The following is a 23,408-nucleotide window of genomic DNA, read 5'->3' as shown; positions in this document are numbered from 1 at the left end:
GACTCTAGTCCTAAGGTGAAGGATGCTTTTACAACAGTTATCTGTCTTCAATTACGCAAAGTTCCCTTTACTTAGAAGAAGAGGGCTTGCTCCTTCATCGATACAGACTTTCATTATGACTTTCAAATGACATGGAAACGTTCTTTTCTTGAAGCCATTTCGCCATCATCGTTCCCAGAATTACTTTCCATCCTAATGCTTTTGAATAAAACGAGGAATGAAAATAAGCCATTACTTGGCCTGGTCTTCTAATCAGAGGTCCTGATCATGGGAGCACGGTGAAAATCTGTGTAATGAGAAGAATGTAGCCTCAGTTGCCCTAAATCAGCTCACCTTTAATGAAAAACAAGTTAGAAAGCCCCCGTTCTTATAGTCGAGGTGGTGGCATAGTCAGAATTTCTGGGGCTGCAAGCAGGTCTGACAAGGTCACTTGGTGACTCCACAGTCTGACTTTGCAAGAATTTATCCCCAACTTCAGATACGCTGAACTTACTGACAATACTAAGCTCTGTCCTATGTAAGCCTGCTTTTGGCCTCAAAGCTTCTCTCAAAAGATGCTATGAGAAAATTATCCAGCCTGAGAAAATGAGAAACTTCTGCATATTATCTTTTCTGTTTACACTGTCATGGATCCAAGTAAGTCCTGCACACCAAGAGATGGGGTTCTTGGAACATCTTGAATATATTCTAGTGAAGAAGGATGGTCCCCAGGCTCTGGTCACAGCCTCCCTTAAAACCCCCTCTGAGATTCTGCCAGATCTCCGTATCTTTAATTCAGTTAATCCAGGGGTATAAATTCGTCCATCCACACAGACATGGCAAAGAAAATTGCCAGTATTTTTTTTTTCCCCAAAAAAGTCAGCATGTGGCCTGCAAGGGGGGTGATCTGTCTCAGTAGAAAGTTGAGACATTTTAAGATTTCTTTCACCTCGGACCTATGGCTGGTCTCCATATTTGAAGTAAGAGAGTAATTTCAAATGGAGAACAAATGTGAAAACGTGTCAGTTTGCCAACAATTTCCAAACACATTTTCTTTTGTTTACCAGGGATCTGGGGAAATAAGACAGCCTCTTAACCAAATTGACTGAATAAAAGGAATCTGCTTTTGAAGTATAAGGATTTCAGAATTAAATTTCCTTTTTTTGTGCCTGTTGGCCTTATAGGCTTGTTTACTTGGAAGGAAATGACTTGTTTTATAATGTGTTTAACATCATGTTAGTTAATCTATGCCATAATATAGAGTTGTTTTCTCATATAAGTAGGCATTTAACATGTAAGCCTGTGTGAGTTTCTTACTGAAATTAGGGAAGTCTCTGTTCARGCTTGTTCCTCTGCAGGACAGACAGAGCAGGAGAACAGTTGGTAACAATTGTTGGCTATACGGTGTGTTTGAGAACTCTCTGTAAATACTAACTTCTTTAATTCTTTCTCTTCTCATTGCTTTCCCTCATTAATATTTTGGGAGAGTTTTACAAGCAGCTTATATGTAGAGACTATAATCTCTAAAACTTCACAAAAGGAAATCTCAGAATTAATGTGCAAATAAATCCGGCCACTTTAGAAACAAGCTATGAAATTATTCTTGTTTCATAAGGTTTCAAAATTTCCAGGCTCCTCTTTAGGCACCTGCCCACAGACGGGATATTGAAGATGACAGTCATGAGCAAATCAAACCTCTTYATAGGCAGTTTGATAAATCATTTCAAAAAAGGGGAAAGATGCATGGACTAGTGGTTACATAGAACCATCTTCCTGAGGAACAGAGAATACACAGACATTGACAATATTACTGCCTTGCTTATAGTATTCATAATAATAAGAGTATGTGTGCGTACATATATTATAAATCATCCTGTATAAATAATTCTCAATTACTGAAGTGGCTGAGTCCTCCAGAGTATCCTTACACTAATATTCCTTAAAGTAAGATACTACAGAGGTCTTTTCTGTATAAGACTTAAAAAATTTCTTACGTGTGCATGTGTCTGGTATTTGATGGTGCCTTACTAAGGATGTTTTGCTTTTAATAATGAAAAGTATGGGGTCATAATTATTTTGTTTACTTAATATTATAATTTAATGGCCAATAATATTATGAAGAATTCCATATGTTAAAATAAGGGTAGTCAAATCTTCTGGAGCTCAAATGGTTTGGAGGTGGCAGAAATAATGATTTCCCCCCAAAGCATAGTTATGTTCTGGTTGCATATATTAAACAAAGTATAGAATCATCTTTTGTGCTGAAGTCGGTCACCAAAGTTAATGGACTGATTAGTCTGAATTTATATGTCCCAGGTTTTCTGGACCCTGCTAAATGAGGTCTTTATAAAAAGATTCCCCTATTGGCCTGCATAGAGAAGGATGAATATTAGCGTAGTCACAATTAATGGGCGGTTATTAAATGTCTCTTTTTTATGCTTCTGTTTTAGGAATAGCTGACAATCTCATTCTAATGCTTGAAAATCCTTTGTCATTTATACCTCAAACAGTATGTAAGCTATATGAGAAAATCAAGAATAGTGGAAGTTGAACAGTCACTAAATTTATGAAGTTTTACAGAAGTAGTTAGCAAAGTCATTTCACATTACATATTCCATCACAATAAATGGAAAAAAGAGTGAAAGTCTCAGTTTTTATTCTGCTGGTACTTAATACTGTAATGGTAGGCAAGATATAAATGTTATAGATAGGCCTCAAAGTGGGCCTGATGTGCTGCTTCTTTAAAGTTCATTTTGTAAATATTGTTGTAAAATACATATTCATGATATTCATGAATATATGAAATAGATTATATGAAATACATACCATAATATTCGTGATATAATTATTAGTTTTAAAATAATGCAAAACTGAGGATGTGGTGTTCTTTAAGTGACATGGCTACCTTGTTTTCCCTGTTTCATCTACTTGCTCTTGACCTCCATTATGAGCAGAGGACACATTACCCTTGTAGTGAGCCAGTATGCAGTGCTGTCTGTGTGTTAATGCACCCACCTTAAATCTGAAGTCTCCCACCTCAGGGGCTGAAAACCCAAGTCAACTCTTGACCTGAGGTCTTCCAGCTATCTTAGCAGTAAATTCCTGAATTAAGTACTTCTTCATCAGAAAGCATTACTTACAGCTCAGCTGATCCATCCATTCCTGATACACTGTGCATGATTTTTTCAAATCATTTCTGGTGATGAGCAGGAATTTGGAAACATTTTTATATAAATGATCAAATCAACATATCAGATGGATTTCAAATCCAAAGCTTTCAATGTATTGCATGCATAAATTAGAAATCTTTCTAGTCTGTTTGAGCTGGTCTGCTTTAGCCCTGTCTACGTTTTTCTCCTGTGCTGCCTCTAAGGTTTCCACAGAAACTAAAAAGGCAATTCTATTTTAAAGAATGCTTTCTTCCCTACTACAGCTCTTAAATCTTCCAGCTGCTGTGGGATTTCTCTGCTATCTGTCCACACTCAGTGACCTCATCCTTTTAAATTAGATTTAGAATTTAAGAATATAATACCTGATGGTGTTATCTCACCTTTTTGTGTTGTTTTTTGTTTAACTTAGAAAAGATTGAATGTTAGATTGCAGCTGTTGTGGATAAGGGGAAATGTCATGAAATTAAAAAGTAGTTACATTTTGATAAATGAATTATCATATAGGGAAGGAAAAAGATTCAAGGAGAGGCAAGTTAGGAGTTGCAAAGGAATAAAATCACAGGGTGAGCTTCAAGGTTGGAGTACATATTAAGAGGTCTCAGGAATATTTATTAATTTATTTGTAGTTTTTTCATTCCTAGTTTGCTAAAATATGGCTACAAATCATGCTTGAAAGAATTTACCATAGAGGCAAATCAGACAGATAAATATTTTGTCTTATTTAAACTATTCAGTCTGTTTCTGGTGGTATAAAAGAGATGTAACTACAGTTGATGGTGTTACTTTTTAAAGAAAAAGATGTGGCAAAAGGGAATCAGATTCACAGATATGTAATAGCAAGCAAAGCATTGTTTCCAGAGTTGAACGAGGAAAGCCTTCTATGAAGGGTTTTATGTAATTTTGTTCAGCTGAACGAAGTGGAGAATACTTAACAAAATTGCCATTTTTAAATCTCATTGTGAATACTCAGCATGCTGTGATCATACACTGTGTAATGGTGTTTGCAATGAATAAATTGCTGTAGATACTGTAATATAAATAACTTTTATGCATTAAGAAATGGTTCTCTTCATGATGGTTTCTATCTCAGGGACGCTCTGAAGACAGGACTTTAGAGAATAAAAGTCTCAAAGTACTCTTTGAATAATACCAGTCTACCAAAGTGTTAGAATACTTCTAATAATTTTTAGTGGTATTATTTAGAAGTGAATAATAAAGTCAACTAAGTGACATTCACTCTGTTCTTAATCTGTGTTATTTTTATTGTGGCCAAGACTCATGAATTTTAAACACAACACAGCTTCAGCAGGAGAGAAGCTGTGCTTCAGGTTCCCTTAATAATTTTTAGTGGCTCCAGTGACAGGCAGAGAAAGATAATCTCAAGAAAAAAAGAGAAATTGCCTCATACAAACCTTGGGCACACTGACCTAAAGTGCAGCGGGTTTGTTGCGGTGGTAGGAAGCCACAAAGTATAAACTGCATATCGAGTTTGGTGATAAGTGTACCTCTGAGAAACACCTTGCTAAAACTAGAGAAGACTAACAATGAAGCCATGCAGTACCGTACTGAGTTCAATTACTCTTAATAAGTATAACAAGGCGTAGTTAGTTGTATGCAGTCATGCATTGCTGTTCCCTTGACGGTTCACTAGGATCAGTTGTCCTAGATATCTTTCCGACTGCATTTACCACAAACAGGTTGGTCCCAAAGTATAATCGAAAATGGTGACTAGCATCCATAAATAATATTTGATAAAAGCAGGATATAACAACTTTGAAGGAATTGTAAATATCAGTTAGAAAAACATCCTGATACCTTTACTCTCTGACTGCTTGCCTAAAGGTACTTTTTTTTTTTTTTAAGTTTCTTAAAGAAGGATGGTCTCAGTCACAAAAGTAATCCTGAACTGGAAGAAAGTCTGATCAAAATTTTTCAGCTGAATTCTGTCACTGTAATGAAAGCTAAGTAGTATAAGGGATTTGTCTGAAGTTTCTGTTTCTGCCAAAGACTTTCTGAGTGACAGGTCAGAAAGACCTGTCACTTCATCCTCAGTTTCCATTATGAAAAATAAATCTAATGAAACATACCTACCTCAAAATCATGCTTACCTCATCTAATTATGCTGGTATTCCAACATACATTCAACATGAATTCCCAGTAGTATTGCAGGATAACCAGAAATACTGGATCTAGCACAGACCCAAATTTGAGTGTGTTAGATCCTTTTCTCAGACTAATTCAGATTTCTTGGACCTAGAACTTCATGCTAAAAAATCTCCAGCTTTCATCTAGATGGAAACTAGTAAGAACCATCAGCATCTTCCAGTATTTTTAATGACATTTTTTGGACCGTGTAGGTGRAGGAAGTGAGATGAAGAAAAATTAAAAAAAACAAAAAGCAAATAAGGTTTTGGGAGTTTTCAGAAGATTTTCAGGAAAAAAGGAAATGAAAAGTTTCTACATTCCAAAGGGACAAATTTGGATAGGAAGTTGTTTCTTGCTGAAGATTTAAGTCATCAATATTATAGCCAAACTATAGCACTTCTCTCTAATTCTGAAGTGGTTTGTTTCTTTAAGTGTTCTTTGATTTTACTGCTCAGAGACTAGCATGATAATTTTATTCATAGCAGAGGTGTTATTAACCATACAACTGTGCCCACTGCCACAGGCAGTCTCAGTGCTTGCTGCTATCTCTTTGTTTTTGTTTTGTAGAAATGTATTCCTTTGGCTGCTGTGGCAACTGTTTATTACATACATTTATAAAAGTACCTACTGGTATCACTGTAGCATCTGGGTAAGCAGCTGTGACTCCCTTTCCCTTCTCCATCCCACTGTTGCTGCAGCACCTGCTCTGCTTGCTCTTCATTTTCTACATCTCAGAAGGGCAACAGGGAAGGAAAGAAACAAAATGAGTAACTGCCGTCCTGAATTAAAATCCCCCTGTGCAACTTTCCACCCCCTCCTCCTTTCTGGAGAAAGATTAAAAAACTGCAGAATGCGCTGATGCCTGTTGATGAGAGAAAACACAGGGCATGTTAGGGGGAGGGAGAGCTGCATGTACCCGAGGGGACGAAGGGTTCTCCATGAAGAAAGACCAATGAATCACCACCATGCAGAGAGAGAGGGACACCACCCTCAAGCAGGAAAGAGAAAATAGGGGTTTTAGGAAGAAGAATTGTCAATAACAAGGGAAGAGAAGGGGGTGAAAACTCTAGATGAGGTGGGTCAAGTGGCTTCCAAAATGGAGAGAGGAGAGGACTGGCAGAAGAGCAGAAGCAGCACAACAGATGACCGTTAGCTAGAGGACCAGTGTCGCTGACACTGCCTCCGTCTGTCCTAAAGCCAGAGAGACACAGCAGTTACCACGGAGGGGAATGTGGAGGGTGGGAACTCCAGCTGCTCGTGGAGGCAGGGTGCCAATACCTCCCAATGGTACTATTTGTGCATTTTGTTGAATACGATTGGCCTTGGTGTGCTGGTCAGCCTGAGAGGCACCTGGTGATGCCAGCTTCAGCATAGCCCTTGCTGGCTGACTTCTTCCCAGATTGAGATTATCTAGCAGCCACTTTGCCAGCACAGCTCCACTGCTGGTGGCATGGCAAAGCCCAGGCGTGGGGACAGCACTGAGCTCCTCCTTGGTGGCGTATCACTTGAGACACGCTGGTGGTACAAACCAAAGCCACACTCCTGCTCAAGACCAGCTTCAGTATTGGCAACATGTTCAAAACAGAGCAGGGATATGTATTGGATTTATTTTAATGAGGCTTCGTGTGAGTTTCTCAGGAGACGTATCTCACTGAAGGCTGAATCTGCAGTCTTCTGTTTTATCACATCCATCCTTTTCCCTCACCAGCTGTGCTCTTAAATTATTTCAACAATCTTCTGATACTTTTGTATCCACTTTGCCCTCTGGGCAAGTGGCTTCCCAGAAGCATTCACTAAGGCACCTAGAGGCAGGATCTGCTCCAGCGTAACTGTTAGATGTGCAAGAAACAGAGGATTGCAAGAAATTGTGTTGTATGTCTCATAAGTGGAGATAATTCTGCGGTGAGCTTCTCTCCTCAGAGGGAAACCTCTTAAATYGTGAAGTCAAGGCTCCTTGTAATAAAAGGAAAGCAAGAGGAAGAGACTTCCTTATATCCCTCTTCCTTCTGCTTTCATATATTACTGTAGATAGTTCAGAGGGTCTGCATCCTCCTTGAACTGCGCCTACTGCAAGGGAACCCCAGGTCTGATATGTGTTTTTGTGCTTTAATGCAGTTCAGATTAGATAAAACAATAATAAAAATGAATACCATGGACAAAGTGAGTATAACATCCTGTTTCTGCTTTATTCTGCCCTGTTGCAAAGGAGAAGGATAAAAATAAACCTAAACTCACCTGGTCCAGGAGAATCTTTCCATTTCTTTTGGAGCCCTGAGGAACGGGAAGGCCTTCCAAGCATCTTGATTTCCTATTTTATTTAGCCTATTTGCTTCCCTCCAAAGGCCGTTAGCTTGTTGGAACCAGACACAATGCAAGTTACAATTGCTTTTCTCGCTTCTTCTTTTTATGCTACAGGGTTATCTTTCCCTTTCGTTAAGGAGTGCAGTTACACTTTAAAACTGGATTCCAGCAAGAAATGCAAAGGAAGACATTAACTTGTCCTCATTTTCCACATCACTGGAAGCACAGTATGAGATTATGCTACCTCCAATTAAAAACATAGGGGAAGCATGTGATCCCTCATCAAGAAATATAAGTTAGATTAGAAAATAATAACATTATTTTGATCAATTCATTCCATATGACTAATTGATAAACATGTAGAATATCTTTATTTCTTTGGCCTTTTACATTTTCACTTTTTTGAGTTAAGCTCTGGAAATTGAGTACATTTCTATAAAAATCACAGCTCTGATGAAACTAAAAATCAACAGTGCTTTCATTACTTCTCTAGATAGGTTTTTAACATTATGTCTCATAGATGCTGTAGTTTTCATACAACTCTCCTGTTAATTTATTGATACGTCATTTTAAATTGAATATTGTAGTACATTCCAAATGCAGTCAAAGCTTAGTGTTTATAAAGATTGTACTGGACAAGCAGCTTTTAGCAGCACTRCTTTCAAGTGACTGCCTGCCTAAAACATGTTGAGGGAATAGAAAATACTCAATATGTTAAGCATATTTAAAGTAAAATGGATTCAATTATAGTAGCATTTGAAGTATTTTGCTACTGACTATAACTGATGCACATACATTTCACCTGCAACCATATGTGTTGGAAGCAGTGACAGAATTGAGGTGTATTAGGAGAGGCAAAGGAGAATAAATACAAAGGGGACTGTTTTATGTGTATTGACTTCTTTGTCCTTAATTTCATATATCCACACTGATGTCATTCTAAAAGAGGATGAATAAGATTGGCTTGATGTCCACCCACCCCCAGCTCTTCCAGTGAGCAAAGCCTCCCTAGCGGGTAAAATAGACAGTATTCTGGGGAGTGTATCATCAGTTTTAAGGGAATAATGACAGGAGAGAGCTATCTCTTGACAAGCCATTGATAACTTTAAGTCTCATGAGCCTTTATGCTCAGCTGCACATCCTTAGTCCTATGTTACAATTCCCACCTGGAAATACTCTGGAAATGTTTGGAGTACCAGCTCCAGAATAACACTGCATTCTTCTCGTTGGGCTCCGTGTTTTCTTTATTCTGCACAGTTGCTAGGGGTTAAGAATCAGGGCTCATATTTGGAGGCCGAGCTGCTGATCTGCCAGCATATCTGACAGCAGATCTGTCCTTATCCTAACCACCTTATCTTTATAATTCAGCCATTTCCACCTGGAGCTGCTAGAGCCATCATTATTTCTCGCCTGAAGCTGACCGATTTRGCACTAGGTTAGCGGCAAGCAGCACATATATGCTCTGGCTCTGGGTCAGTTCAGTTCAAGACAGATTTAGTCTGCCCTTTGCCGAGTGGGTGCACATCTGAATCTATCCTTCCAAAGATAACATAATTTCAAGCACTGGAATGTTTAGTTTACTTTCTTTGAGATCTGTGATTTAGTTGCCATGTAAAACATTTGGGCTTCAGTGCGCCRGGCAAATATCCATGTAGAGAGATGGGCAATTAAATCCTATTGCATTATAAACCTTATAGAATAAGTCTCTGGCTGAGGGCTTGCGCATATGGGAATTTTCTCTGGTGAAGCCTGAAAAGTTGTCATTCTCGTTGCCAATAATGTGGATAAAAAAAAGGCTTAACAATTAGGAGAGAAGGAAAGCAAGGAAATACACCTGTCAAACTTTTTGTATTATTAATGTGCAAGTGAAAAAATGTTATGCTTGTGCATGCTGTTGCCCTTAATACCAGCTGTTGACTGTGCACATGAATCGGTATTTTGCATCGGCTGAACAGCCTTGCTGCCAGCAAGCACTCTAACGGGCAAACATCGATAACAGCAGTCTTCCCACACTCCATACAATTCAAGCTATTCTTTAAATTAATAATAATACTTAATAAAGCTTCATCTCTCATTTGCAAAGAAAACCTTCAATTAATGTTAATCAGCATCTGCAGAATGTGATCAGGCTGGGCTTGTAGCTGGACGTGCCGAAACAGTTCAACTGGCAGATGGAGCATTTTCCAACTATTTTAATTAATGACTGCTCATTTCAAAGGTTAATGCAATTAAACAAATAGGCAAAACAAATAAAAATAATATAAGTTATGAAAATACCACTGTCAGAGACAGTTTTAGCATCTGATCAAAAAAGTGGGCCTGTCTCAAACCCATAAAGGGCCCAACCATCCCATGCTGGTTAAATGAACACTAATACAGGCGAGGTTTTCTTTTGTTACTTGCTGTTTCCAACCATTTCTCTGGGATTGATATTTATATCATCACTTCCATTTTAACCTTGCTGGTATCAACTGGGTCATTGATTCTCCAAGTATTAGAGCATTTTCCTGCAGAAAATAGGAAAGGATTTCCTTCACATATTATAGGKTTTTTTTTCTGTAAGATTTAGACTGCCCTTACTTCTTGCCTTTTCTTTTTGAACTAATTGCCTGAGTTTTTAGGGCTTTACTTTCTGTGAACCTCGAATATCGTGACAGTGGTAGTCCCGCATTCGTTTGGGCTTATAAAGAGTTCAATTAGCCCCTTAATGCCTAGTTCAGTCACAATTAAACCTTCCCTGTTGACTTGGGGTTGGTCTTTCTAAAGGCAGAGAAGGTGTTTTAATTATTCATTCTCTGGTTTGTTTCTTACAGCAGTCTCAGCTGTGCTTTATTATTCAAAGGTTAATGCAGACTGAGAACTGGGTAAATTAAATTTGTTTGGCAGCCAGCAACCTGATGTATTACAGACACTGTGAAATATAGATGGATGAATGATGGCTGCACTTTTGCTATTGTGATACTTAAAAAGCCTGATTTTATCTTTAAAACAATTGCCAGTTTTGTTACTGAGGCTGATATAAAATGAATGTTCCATAATATTATATTCTCTGTAACCCATTTTTGTTAAGAAAGCACGTAGTTTAGAAAGCCAAGAAGCATTAACAGCTATTATAGAAAATTGATGTAGGTACCATGACTAATGAACTACACTGCACGGTACTAAGTCGCTCAGTTGTATGCAGGGAATCATGCAGTCAGAAGTTTTAATGAAGGGAGCCCAAGGAATTTCAGGTGAAAGAGGGTTTTATTAACTTTCAGTGAACAAAATGAATAGTTGAGCAGTGAACATGACATGATGTCGTATAATAATTGTATGCCTTGGGTATGTTGTGAGGCATGGAGCATAGCCAAGAGCTTTCATCTGTTTTACACACAGGGTTATTTCACAAACCCCTGCATACTGCAATCTTTATTGCAAACATAACAAGAATTGTTTCACAAGAAATGCCTTAAGAAAATACTACATCATTTATTTGAAAAATCTACCAACACTGCCTTCCTGTGAAAAATATTAGCCAGATACCCAGAAGTCACCATCCCAATTGATCCTAATTAAAATTCAGGCCCTGTATCAGTGACTTGTATCAGTAAGCTGTGAACCAAAAAGAAATCTGCAGTTTCCTTAAGAGGCCACCCTGAGTAAAATATATCTTTCCCTGGACAAGCATTATGTTGTCTGAAAAAAAGGCTATTTTGGCTTATAGAAGAGTAATGCCCAAAAACTTTATTAGTTTTTAATTTGCTTATCCAGGAATTAACTATGCAGGTGAGAGATTTTTCTTTTTCTGTATACAAGACTATGTTTTGAATATTTTAAATATTGTTTCAGTGCTGTGTTTTTAAATGAGGACTTTGAATTAACATAATCCTACAGTTTAACCTGCTTTCTATTTATAGATTTTTTAAGATAGTGTGACAACTGCAGAGTAAAGCAACCTTCTGTACTAGTGACTGGAGTCCTTAGGATAGTGACTTAGAAAGTGCAGCTCCAAGGTCATTTATACAGTGCTAAGTCTTTAGTACATCATGTGCTGTATGATAATGTGTGCAATTATACTGCTACTGACTGATGAGGTAGGTGGATGAGAAGGTAGGTGATAATAGGATGGCTTGTAAGGTGAGACAGTGACAAGATATCTCAGCCAAGTCTCTGTATCCTTGTACTGTAAATACTGCACATCTGCCCCCTAAAATATTTGAGATAAGACAGGACTTTTTCTGTATTTATTTGAATAATTTATAAATCAGTGATTTTAATACTTCTTTCTGGGTGAATGTGTGAGGTCACTGACTGAGCTAAGGACACCAGTTACATGTGTTATCGCAGGCTGACTTAATAAACATACATAATTTTAACTTCTAGTGTTGTTGCACTACTATTAGTAGAGTATAACTGATGGATGGATATTCTTACGTGTATGTAATTGTTATGTTATATTTTTGTTCTCTGTTTTAGTGCTGGACCCAAAGGAGACAACATTTATGAATGGAGGTCAACTATACTGGGTCCTCCAGGGTCTGTATATGAAGGTGGAGTTTTCTTCCTTGACATTACCTTTTCACCGGACTATCCTTTTAAACCACCTAAGGTTAGTAGGAGGATATTAAAAGTCTGCTAGGAGTCCTCTCCTTGTGATATTTTTTAATGTGTGTGTTGGTATACAACTGTAGGTTGAAATATAAAACTCTGAAGGAAATAATGAATATTTAAAATGAATATTTTGATGGAAAGAATTTAAATAACTGCCTAAAATTTTCCTGCATGTCTCCAGTATACTTGGACAGATATGGATTTATTTAACAAATGGTTACATAACTTCAAGCAGTTATTTGTTTGATTTGGGTTTGTTTCTAATATGAAAGCATTTATATTTATGTTGCACCCTTTGTAAGCAGCTGACGATACTTAATCTTTCCCATTGACCCCTATCATTCACCAGGGGTCTATGGCAGTCTGACAAAATGCACACTTTTTGCTCTACCCCATATAAATTACTTCTGCAGATGCAAAATACTCTACTGTTCATGAAGTTATAATTGATTACTTTACATCAGTTTTCTTGAAGAATGTGGAAATAAGGCAGCAAAGACAAGAAACTGAACTGAAAGACAATGATTTGTAGAATTCCTCATGGTTTCCTTTTTTAAGGCTGTCAGTAATGGCAGTAACCACAAATGTAGAAACGTACCAAAGAACTGTGCCGATAACATGAAGTTGGGAGATCATCACCAATAAGGGGTAGGCTCAGAATGCCATACAGGAGAARTCTTAGTGGTTTTGAGGATGGGTGAAACAGAAATGGGGTGAAATGCAATAGTGCAAAATCTCATCAATAACCAGTAGCAATAATTTCTGAAGGAGGAGGCCAAAAGGGGCTGTATTGGTTGATCACAGGATTATTATAAACTGCCAGTCTAATTCATCTATAACAAAGATAAGTACAGCCATAAGATGCATCATCTGGAATTTCCTGCAAGGAAACGTAAGGAATTATCAGTGTCATATACAAGACATTTAAAGCACTTTATCGAGAACAGGGAGTGCAATTCTTAACACCTGTAGTCAATAAAACTCATAGAAACTGGAAAATTTACCCAGCAAGGCTGTTAATAGAATTGGATAAATTGATAGGCCTGTCTTATGAAACAAAGTGAAAAAAGGTTACTTGTTCACCTTACAAGTGGGAAGAGTGAGGTTCTGGGACAGCTCCCCAGGAGGAGTTATGGAGGAAAAAATTTACATTCTTTTTGRCACCCTTATGAAAGGGTCGATATGCCATGTTTGCCTATGACAGAAGGGTGTTGCATTAAAAGAGAGATTAGTTGATTCCTGATTACTGTGAGTAGACGACTGAAAGAGAAGTATTTATAAACAGAATTTTAATGCCACAATAATAATTTTGTAGTAGTTAACATTGTTGATATCATCAGAAAAACTAAAAAAGAAAATAACACGAGCAAAAAAAGAGATATAAATTCAAAACATTTGCGATTCTATAAACTGCACTTCCCCAAATGGTGACCTAAAGATGGGACAAAACCGCATACTCTAGCAGTGTTAGAGATGGTCTAACTTTGTTTCCTATTTCTGTTGTTACAGTTTATGGAAGCTGTGAGGTCATGACAAACATTATGGGGGTTTGTACACCTTGCTGACTACAGATTTTCTGATTTAGATAACTGTAATTGCACAGCGAAATACTATTTTGGACTTTATAAGTCCTAGCTTCTAGTTCAGTTAGCTGAAGCTTTGGGTGTGCTGAAATCCAGTGATGCTCTGTTCCCCTGCCTTGTTCGAACCTTCCTCCCGACCCACACCATTTTGGCCTTCTCACTTGCTGTATGGATTTCCATCTTGACAGGTCCCTTCTGTTTGCCTCTTTGCTTGGCTTAGTCTGTTTGTAGTAGTTGTAATGCAAGAGTTAATGCTCAGTCCCCCAGCAAATTAAAGAAAGAATTATTTAGTGGATATTGGCATATCCACAGAATGGATTTATTGGTTATAAAATACAACTTGAAGTTATCTCAAAAATCCAAACCTAACATGTTAAGGGCTAGATATGAAAAACAAGTTTGAGGGACATCTTTTGTCCTTCTCTCCATTGCAGCTGTTGAGTTTTGAGGCAATATATGCAATAGGCATCCTTTTAAAGTAGAAGGTGAAGGTCCAGTTTGCTTTTTCACCACAAGGAAAGACTTCTGCAATCCACACTCAGTTATGTTTGGTGACTGAATTATTCTGAGATATGAGTAAAGCAGCTGTGCATTGCTTATTAATGAAATATTAAGCAAAGAGGAGGATCTTATCCTGCTTTGCARTAGATCTTTTGTCTGTCTTTATCTTGATTCCAACTGTCATTGTAAGAAATGTGTGCATATAAATCATATAAAAATGTATTGCTTGATAAAGAACAAGAGAGTTGCTGATGCCATATTGTATTCCTACAAGGCCAGTATTTATGATGAAGGAAATTGTTATCTGTAAGAAAATAAGGAGCACATGTGCACAGGGGACTAGTGTCAGATTTAACTAATATTTCACTAACATACTTTATACACATAGGTTCTTACTCTAGTCAGCTGATGCCACTGCTGTAAGTAACCCCCATCTTCAGACCTGCTGTAGGAACTCGTAAACTGTTGCTACTTCATTACACATATTTTCCAGACCCTATGAAATTGATTCATAGCTAAAATACTTTGGGAAGTCCCTTGAATAAAGGAGTGTGGGAAGATGACTGCTTGTCATAAGGTAACTGCTGCCAGTCAATATTGTTGGGAAATAATAGTTAATTATGTTCTCCAAACACTTATTTCTAGCATAAGAAATGTGCTGAGTAGGTAGAACATAACATTTGGAATCACCATAGAGTGTTATCTGTGTCACTGTGCGTTGACATCTCTTCCACTTCACCGCAAGATTTGTGATATTTAGTGCTGTTCTTAAAATCATAGTTCTTAGGGTCATGGGAATAAATAATCTTAGATTTTTTTTTTCTAAGTATATTCCCACTTCTCATGGCTGTATCGTCTTAAAAAACCTAGAGATAAAAATGCAAAACTGGAATGGAATGTACTGAGAAAGACTTAAAATGTATTCCTGAATGCTGGCAAGGTAACATCCATGTAAGTACATAACAGAAAAAGTCTAACCCACATTTCTTGCTATGGTTGAATTCATACATTCCTCCTGAGATTTCTGTGGGCCATTTTTATCCCTCTTTTACTATGAAGTAAGGAAACATTTAAATCAGTACTGTCAAAATTGATCTTCCAAAGATGTGACCACAAAGACCTGGGAAGAAACAGAAACTGTATTTCCCAGATGCAATTACGTGACCCAGCGTAAGGTTCCAAAGGCAAATGCCCATGTCACATAACACAGTTATTGTTTCAGGGCCTAATCCAAAGCCTATTAAAATCAGCAGAAAGTTTTCCACAATCCATTTTCCTTATCTATTCTCAGATGTTGTGTACTCTGTTGTCATACATGTGTAGGTTGCACTTGCATGTTGGGAAGGGAAAAATAATTTTTCAGCTAAGAAAAATATATTGAAAGTGAACTCTGGATAATGTTAAGTGTCTTTCATTTTTATTATTATAAATGAAATATGTTTATGGTGTAGCCATTGTTTGGTTTATCTTATATGAAGATTTGAATAATTTCTAAAAGATCCCAATTTCTTCTCTAAACCCTGCTGATACTTATTCTGATGATTGTGGCACTCTACTGCATATTGGAAAACATTAATTAAAAAATATCTGAGAGCACATTTGCACTTGAAGAAAAGAAATATGGACTTAGGGGTTTTAACAAATTTAGAAATTAATTTTCATTTGTTCTTCTTGATAGTTAATTTGCTTTATCACTTAAAAGAAGCTGAATCAGTCATCCATTCAGTTTTTATTTAAACAAAGAAAAAATGTCTATCCAAAACTTTGATTTAAGCTATTTAACTATTCCTTCATTTTTTACACCTTTGTAGCCTTCAAAATCACAGCCACTTAAGATTTTAAAATTTTATCTCTGTTCTTCACGTCCTCTAATTGCTCTATGTGGTCCATTTTATGTTCCTAGTTTTGTGCATCCAAACATCACTGCCACCAGATTTCCCCTCTAGTCTGCACCAGCTAGTCGTTCCCCTACAGATCAATAGTTCTTTCTGTCCGTCTTTGCCTGTCAATGTCTCTCTAAAGTTGAGTCATAAGCATAATGTCAAATTAAGCTATTTTTCAACAAAATAACTGTGGTAAGTCATGGTATAGTTTGCTCTCATGGTATTCAATTTTTTTCTCTTTGAAGTCAGTCTATTTCAGTCTTTCAACTTTGTCTCATGCCTTGAAACTGGACTCCAAACTTTTCGAGACAGAGGTCACTGACCCTTTCAGCCCTGCTTTCCTTTTAAATCAATGGCATTTTGCCTCACCCGCAACTGCAGCATAGTCATGCAGAGGAGAAAGTTGTTCTTCTGAAAGAAGTTTCTCTACTTGTGACTGATGCAGCTTGAAAAGAAGTGACAGAGGGCCATCCCAAACTATCTCCAATTTATCTGTATAACCAGATAACAAGATTTTTAGAACAGCTCATCTGAGAACTGACAAATTAGCTTTGGCTTTCTGGGAGGCTCTAATCAATTAAAAACATTTCCTAGCTTCCACTGCGAAGAAGCTTCTGCAACACTGCAGAAATTAGCTGAGCACCCAGTTGGCTGAGTCAGCAAGAAATCAAGCAGCCTACAGTGTCCTGATTTTCTTGCCAGTTGTATCCTCTAATGTTTAAAGCATCGTGCTGGTTTTCTGAGATGCCAAGCAAGAGGAAGGTATGCAACAGACAAAACAAGTCACAGTGTATGCACATGATCTCACCTTTTGCCAAAAGCAGATGCTGATGAGACTTCAATCTTGGCTCACAAACTCAGGACACATTTTATACAGTGAGGTTTTGCTTCAGCCCAAAAATATGTTATCTCCCTTGTAGTGCATTGGACTTAGGAATGGAGAAAGTTGTGGCCTGCTCTGATTAACCACTTAAAGAAATGAATGAAAATACTTAGATGGCCTGCCAAGGAAATAACTTTTTATTTCTCCAATGCCTTAATGACCCCTCAACCTTTTTTAGAAATACCTTTGAGATTTCTTTTTCCCGCTGTCTTCCTTTCATGCTTAATGAATTCAGACAGTTTCCCCTTTGGTTTTAACAAAGGAAAGCTCTCCCTCTTGCTCTGCCTCTTTCTCTAGGGTATTGAATGGGATATATAGCTATACATACATGATAGATGTCTCTTGTATGTATGCGTGTGTCTATCTGTGGGTGTGTGTATACATATATATATAAATGGATAGGGTGTATCACATCTTTCAGTCAGCCTATTTTTGTTTTTGGTCCACCTTAGAAACCAGTAATTCCCTAAGTATGCAAACTTTTTTGATCTGAGATCTTCTAAAGTTCAGCCATCATGACAAATTAACACTGCAATGTTATGTACGCTATAACTGTCAAAGGAAGGGGGTTGATTTCATTAGCCTCCATACTGTCCCTCCAGAACAGGAAGTCTTTACAAATCAGGAAACCATATCACAGTCTTTCATACAGTTGTTTGTAAAAAAGAGAATACTCTTCAAGAGAACACTCCCTCCAGGAATTGTCACTACAGTGGTGTCTGCGTTTTCATCAAGAATAATCTTTATTAATAACTTCTGCTCAGATATTTGACTGTGTTCAGTCTATTACAGTGTCAATTCAATTTAGCTGTAGCTGATACAATATGGATATATCTATCATTATCCTAGTACTCTGCTAGCTTTATTTTTGAATTTGAGTGATTTATAAAATCTCTTAATCCCAACTCTACAATTAATCTTGCTAGGGACTTTAATCTCAGCTGACTGAAAAATTGTTCGCAGGACTTGAAAGCTGCAATATGCTAAATCACCTCTAAATCAAAATTAGAATAACAGAAAACCCCATTTCCTCCTTGTAAATCTCATATGTCTATTGACTGACTGAAAAATTGTTCTCAGTGTTTGAAAGCTTAGCTGCTTTAAATCAACTGCTAGTCTGCTAGGGGAGTCTTCTTCCTTTGTAAATGTCATACACAGTATCTATACAATCTGGTCTTGATGGCAATATTGAACATCTCTTCAATGCTTTGTATGTAATTGCCATATAACACTAATCTGTATGCACAAAATACCATTATGTGGAATCCTTCTCCTGCAGTACAAATTTTGTACCCTTTTGTTAAATTCGGTCTCATGTATGATAGGCAGTTCCTTTTATTCCTGGCTTTTACTCTACTTTTCATATTTATTTTATATGTGATTGGCTGTTAAGGACATTTTTCCTTATCTGCAGTGTGATAGAAAGACTGTGCTTAGAAATTACCTAAGGGCGCATGAGAAAAAATAAGCATTCCTTGGTATTACTAACCTAAGGATCTCAGAAGGCACAAGCGCTCTTCTTCTACTTGTCCCCCCAAATTTTATTTTTAGAGTACTGATGCTTTTTTGTTAAAAATCACATTTTTAATATAGTTCTCCTGCTTATTTTAAACTGCCTGTGTCACTATTAACACAATTTACATGTCAACCTCTCAATCTCAAAATAACCTTAAGTGCAGCCTATCTGACCATCACTCTTTGCTGTCTCGGCAGTCCTGGTGTAGGCAGGGCTTCAGCCCGTCTTCCCTTGTCCTCCCCCAGATATCGCTGTCCTGTGACTTGCCTTCAGATATGATAGTCTGCTCTCACTGTTATCCCTTACATGCAGTTGCCTCATCATGCTTCTCTCGTAGCCCCTGTCACATCCCATTAGCTCTCGCTGCCRCGCCGTGCCGCTCGCAGCTTTGCTTGGCTACCTCCCGCCCTCCCTGCTCTCCTTCTCCCCATAGTCCCCTCTGCCGCCGTCTCCCACACTGCCGTGCGCCGTGCCCCCGCGCGCTCTCCCTCCTCGCCTAGCCTGGCTATTTATGGCTTCTTGCTGCCGGTGGCCCGGGGATCCTTCATCCATGCCAACAAGAGGAGGTGGCAGGCTTTCCAAGCCAGTGAAGACTTTGGACGACTGGAGACAGCAATTGGATGCATGGGAGCCTCTCCAAGGCACAAATRAACAACCCAGCACTGGTAGGACAGTGTCGGAGGTAACAGCCTTCATCCTGCTCTTCCCCAGCAGCTGTTTGCTGGGAATTAAACCTGTTACAGGCAGTGCCCACACACACACCGCCTGCTGTGAAACTCTATCCAGTCCACAGATTGTGTGTGTTCAGATAATATGTGGGGTACTATATGGCAATGTACAGCATGGAGCTCAGTGCAGATTGGACCTAGGTGACTCCTTGGGAAACTTTAATCTCTTTCAAAATAACAGAATCGCAGAGATGTAAAGTGGAGGACAGAGATGCAAGCAGAAATACATAAAGCTGAGGAAAGAATCAAGAACCGTGTTTTACTATCAATAAATGTAGAAGTCACATCTGATAGGATAGCACCTTGTAAATCTGTGAGATTTCCTTTGAATTCAGTTATCTGATCATTCTTCCAGTGACTGCCAAATCGTATTGCCAATTTTTCCAATGAATGGCCTTCTTTTTCACTCTGTTTTTAATATACTAATTTATATCACTGGTTTATATTTACTTCTTTAGTCTTAATGAAAATGAACCTATCCAGCTACACCCTTCCCGTTTTCCCTCCCCAAAACTTGGAAGGTGCCATCATTTCTTCCTATTTCCTATAAATACCCAGTATATTAAGTGCCCCCAAAGCCCTGTAGAGGTCCAGCATCTTGCAGGGGATATCTTCTACCTCATAGCAGTGGTTTGCACGCTACCTGTCAAATTTWCTTTCAGAAGAGGACGTGTGATTTCTATTGGATATTCAGTATTTTTAGAAACGGCATTGATTCCATCGTATCACTCGCTTTTTCCTGCTGCATAAAATCCATATGTGATCTAAAAATGCATCATGTATTAATGTTCTTTCTTGTTCTTTTTACGCACACACAGGTACATATACATTTATACAGATGTGAGAGAAAGAATTTTATATATATATTATTACCGCATACCACAAAAAGGCGTCCTGATTACGAGCAGAAACAAGTCTATTACAGTTCCGAGGTGAATCTGCCCAGAAGTCCCCATGTAGGGAGCCCCTAAATATCCAAAGGCTGTTGAATTGGGGGAGAAAAGAAAGCCAAGTTTTCTTAGAATAAAATTTAGACATGTAAGCACCTGCTGCAGCCTGTCTGCCTTGCCCTCTGCTAGCACGGTGCCCGGCATCCCCTCCTGGCACAGCCGGCTCGCTCTCCAACCTGATTTCCCTGAGCGCGCCCAGGAGCCCCCTTCTTACAGAAACAGCATGAGTAGGAACAAAAGTAAAAAGCCAACTACTATCTGTCACATTGTGATATATGATTTGTTATGTAAAATAGAAATGTTGCTATGGGGTAGGTTTGCTCACATTTAGGCGAGAACAGTTGTATTTCTTTAAACCACACATGAAGGAGCACTTTGGCAAACTCAGAAGGAAAATATATATTGGAAGATGCAGCCTACATGTTTTAAACTATGAAAAGAGGGGATTTGTTTTGTAAAAGTTAAATGACAACTGAATCGCTAAAAATTTTACTCTCTATAAAATGACTTTTTTCCTGACTTTCCAATGGAATTACTAAATATAAGAAAGATTATGTTATTTAAATTAAAATAATTTTATAACAATTTGTACTGACTTTATGGGAGAAAGCTTTTGATGTTTTTGAGGATCTTGCAATATTGTTTCTATTCTGACCCTCCCTAACCTGGACACTATTCCATTTCCTTTGTTCTCTCCTGCTCTTCTGCTATTTTCAGAAAACTTGGTACAACTTAAAAGAATTTTTTTTTCTTCCCTTCTCAAGTACCTCATATTAGCAAAATCCTTCTCTACTTTTTCTGCTGTCAAGTCTGTGTGTATATTTACAAGTATATTTATATAAAGTAGATGTTTAGCATTGTTCTGTTTATTTAAATTTATATTTCTTTTTCCTGCAACAGTCTATTCAATGAGGTGGTGTAAGTTCAGCTTCATATTTACCATTAATATACTGAATGATAACTCAAATTGGATACTGTTTCATTTTGGACAATATTAAAGTTTAACTCATGTGAATGTTATTATAAGCCATTTAAGTTGTTATCACTTCTGACTAGCTATCCTTCAAATGGTCCATGTTGTTACAGAAACCCCAGTATGGTTTGCATATCAGATTTTTCTGTAGGTCAAATAAAAGTAGTTACAAGTTATCATTTGCTGCTAATGCAGATGAGATATATTTTCCTGTGATATAATAAACTATAGCTACACTTTACCTACTAAAATTAGGCGTGAGCAAGTTTTCTATGAACTGGCTGAAGTTCATTTCTTGGCATATGTTTAACCAGGTCAATTTAATGGTGAGCATCATATGGTCAGTCATTTATTATGCAGTTTATGTAATAATCCATTAAGTGTCTCAAAGATTGTTCTTGTGTGTGCTGCAATTCTGTGTTAGAAAACAGAGATGAAACTCCTGTCTTAGAAATGCAGATTCAGTGCTGGGTACAGTATAGATTAAATGACAGGCACTCTGTCAGAAATTTAAGGATGCTAATTAACATAAAGTCTATTGCATGACCTTTGTGTCACTCACAGCTATAGACATTTTTCATTCAGGTTGTTTTATAGTAGTTTTTCTTATATTACTAAAGAGTATAGGCCTGATCTTGTTTTTATTACTTTTCTATTCAAGTAGACAAATCTATTGCTCATAAAGTTTGAAAAACTGAGATGGGAACTACTTACTCCCTCCTGAGCTCCATGAACATCATTATAAAGGGCATCATATTTTTTAATATATATATAACCTTTTCTGTATGCAGTACAACTTCCTCCACTTCAGATAGTGCCACCACAGTTTTATTAAAACAGAACTCTTGGGTAATATTTGAGAAATGCGGAAGTTTCATCTAAGGAGAGAATGCAGGACTGCGCCCGTGTAAGAAAGGCGGGAGCTTGGAAGGAACTCTGCAAAGCTGCAGGAATGAAAGCCCTGGGATCTCAGTTCTGCTTCCAGCGTCGGCCCTGCAAAAGAGCTTGGTTTCTGTTTATTGCCCTGCTGACTGCGTGAATCTTTCATCCCTCTCTGCACAGTCGCCCAACTTGAGTGGGAGGAATGAAGACAAGGAGGTGGGGTTGGACCCAAGCAGGCTGAAGAATGCAATTCCTGAGACAGGCTGTAACCCTTTGTGTGCCAACGGGAGACCTGGAGAATCAGTTCTTCCTCCAGGTGCTGTTTTGAAGGGAATTATGACGGGTGTGCTCTGAGCTGAAATCTGGGGAGTCAGAAAGTGCAGGAGCCGTGTGTGTCCGTGGGACCAGCCCTTTGAGAGCTGTGGTGCCTTAATGAGCCTGAACCTCACAGTGGAGGTTAGGCAAGTCCCACACTGGACTGCTAATGCCACGATGGATTTAGACCTACCATTGAAATGTTAGGTTCAAAACAGAGATAGTGAGTGACTATAGGACTAAATCATGCTGCAAAACTGATGTTCAAAGTGACTCTCTCAGATCCAGGTGCCATTTATCTTGCCTACAGTCGCTTGCCCACAATCACTCAACTGAAATCCATCTTAATTTGCCCTTCCTGGGTTTTAAAAACAGTCTTTTCTCTGTCCTAAAGCTTATTCTGTGAACAGCCATTCATAGCTTTTCTCTCGAATCATTTTCTGTCTCCTTTTAAGTAAATAACCTCATTTTCTTCTCAGAGACTTTATAAAGTTTTCATATTTGTTTAATTCTATTTTACAGTACTCAGAAGGGTTGGCATTCAACAACTCTGAATAAACAGGTGAATTTGCTATTATTTATTTCCAAAAGTGATGGAATTTAAATTCCTTATAATTACCTTTCTAGAGCTTCTTTATAGTACATTTATAGTTTTCAGAAGATGGTCCTATTATTCCCTATTTCCTGTAATTCACATTTCTTTGACCTGCACTTGTATTCAACAAAAATGAGATACTCTCTTAAAACTGCAGAATCAAAGAGAGTAAAACCATAGTGGACACTTATCCTTGAAAAAAAGATAAATAACTCCTCTACCATTCATTTGTCTGAGGATAACTTCTACTGTACACCCACGCACCCCTTGAGCCTCCACATGGGATTGTTTAGGTGTTTTCATCAGGGGAAAAATGGAATTAGAGTGTCTCCCTTATAGGAATCATTTAAGTGGCATCAAAGATAAAAATATGACCATATTAAAGAAAGTGTAATTCCTCTGGAATGGAAG

The 23,408-nt window shown here is 37.9% G+C and overlaps 1 protein-coding gene across 1 annotated transcript in view; it reads left to right on the top strand.

Annotated features, from left to right (window-relative positions):
- LOC112966142 (ubiquitin-conjugating enzyme E2 E2) overlaps positions 1–23,408 on the top strand; it is a 211,171-nt gene that overhangs the window by 158,543 nt on the left and 29,220 nt on the right. The window contains exon 3 of the mRNA XM_026065940.1: positions 12,054–12,186. Within this exon, the coding sequence (XP_025921725.1) occupies positions 12,054–12,186 (133 nt within the window). The remainder of the gene's footprint in view (positions 1–12,053; positions 12,187–23,408) is intronic.

Source organism: Apteryx rowi, unplaced genomic scaffold (assembly GCF_003343035.1).
Source record: "Apteryx rowi isolate R43461 unplaced genomic scaffold, aptRow1 scaffold_234, whole genome shotgun sequence".
NCBI classification, from domain to species: domain Eukaryota; kingdom Metazoa; phylum Chordata; class Aves; order Apterygiformes; family Apterygidae; genus Apteryx; species Apteryx rowi.
Note: the sequence above shows the minus strand (reverse complement) of the source record. Positions and strands in the feature narration are given on the sequence as shown.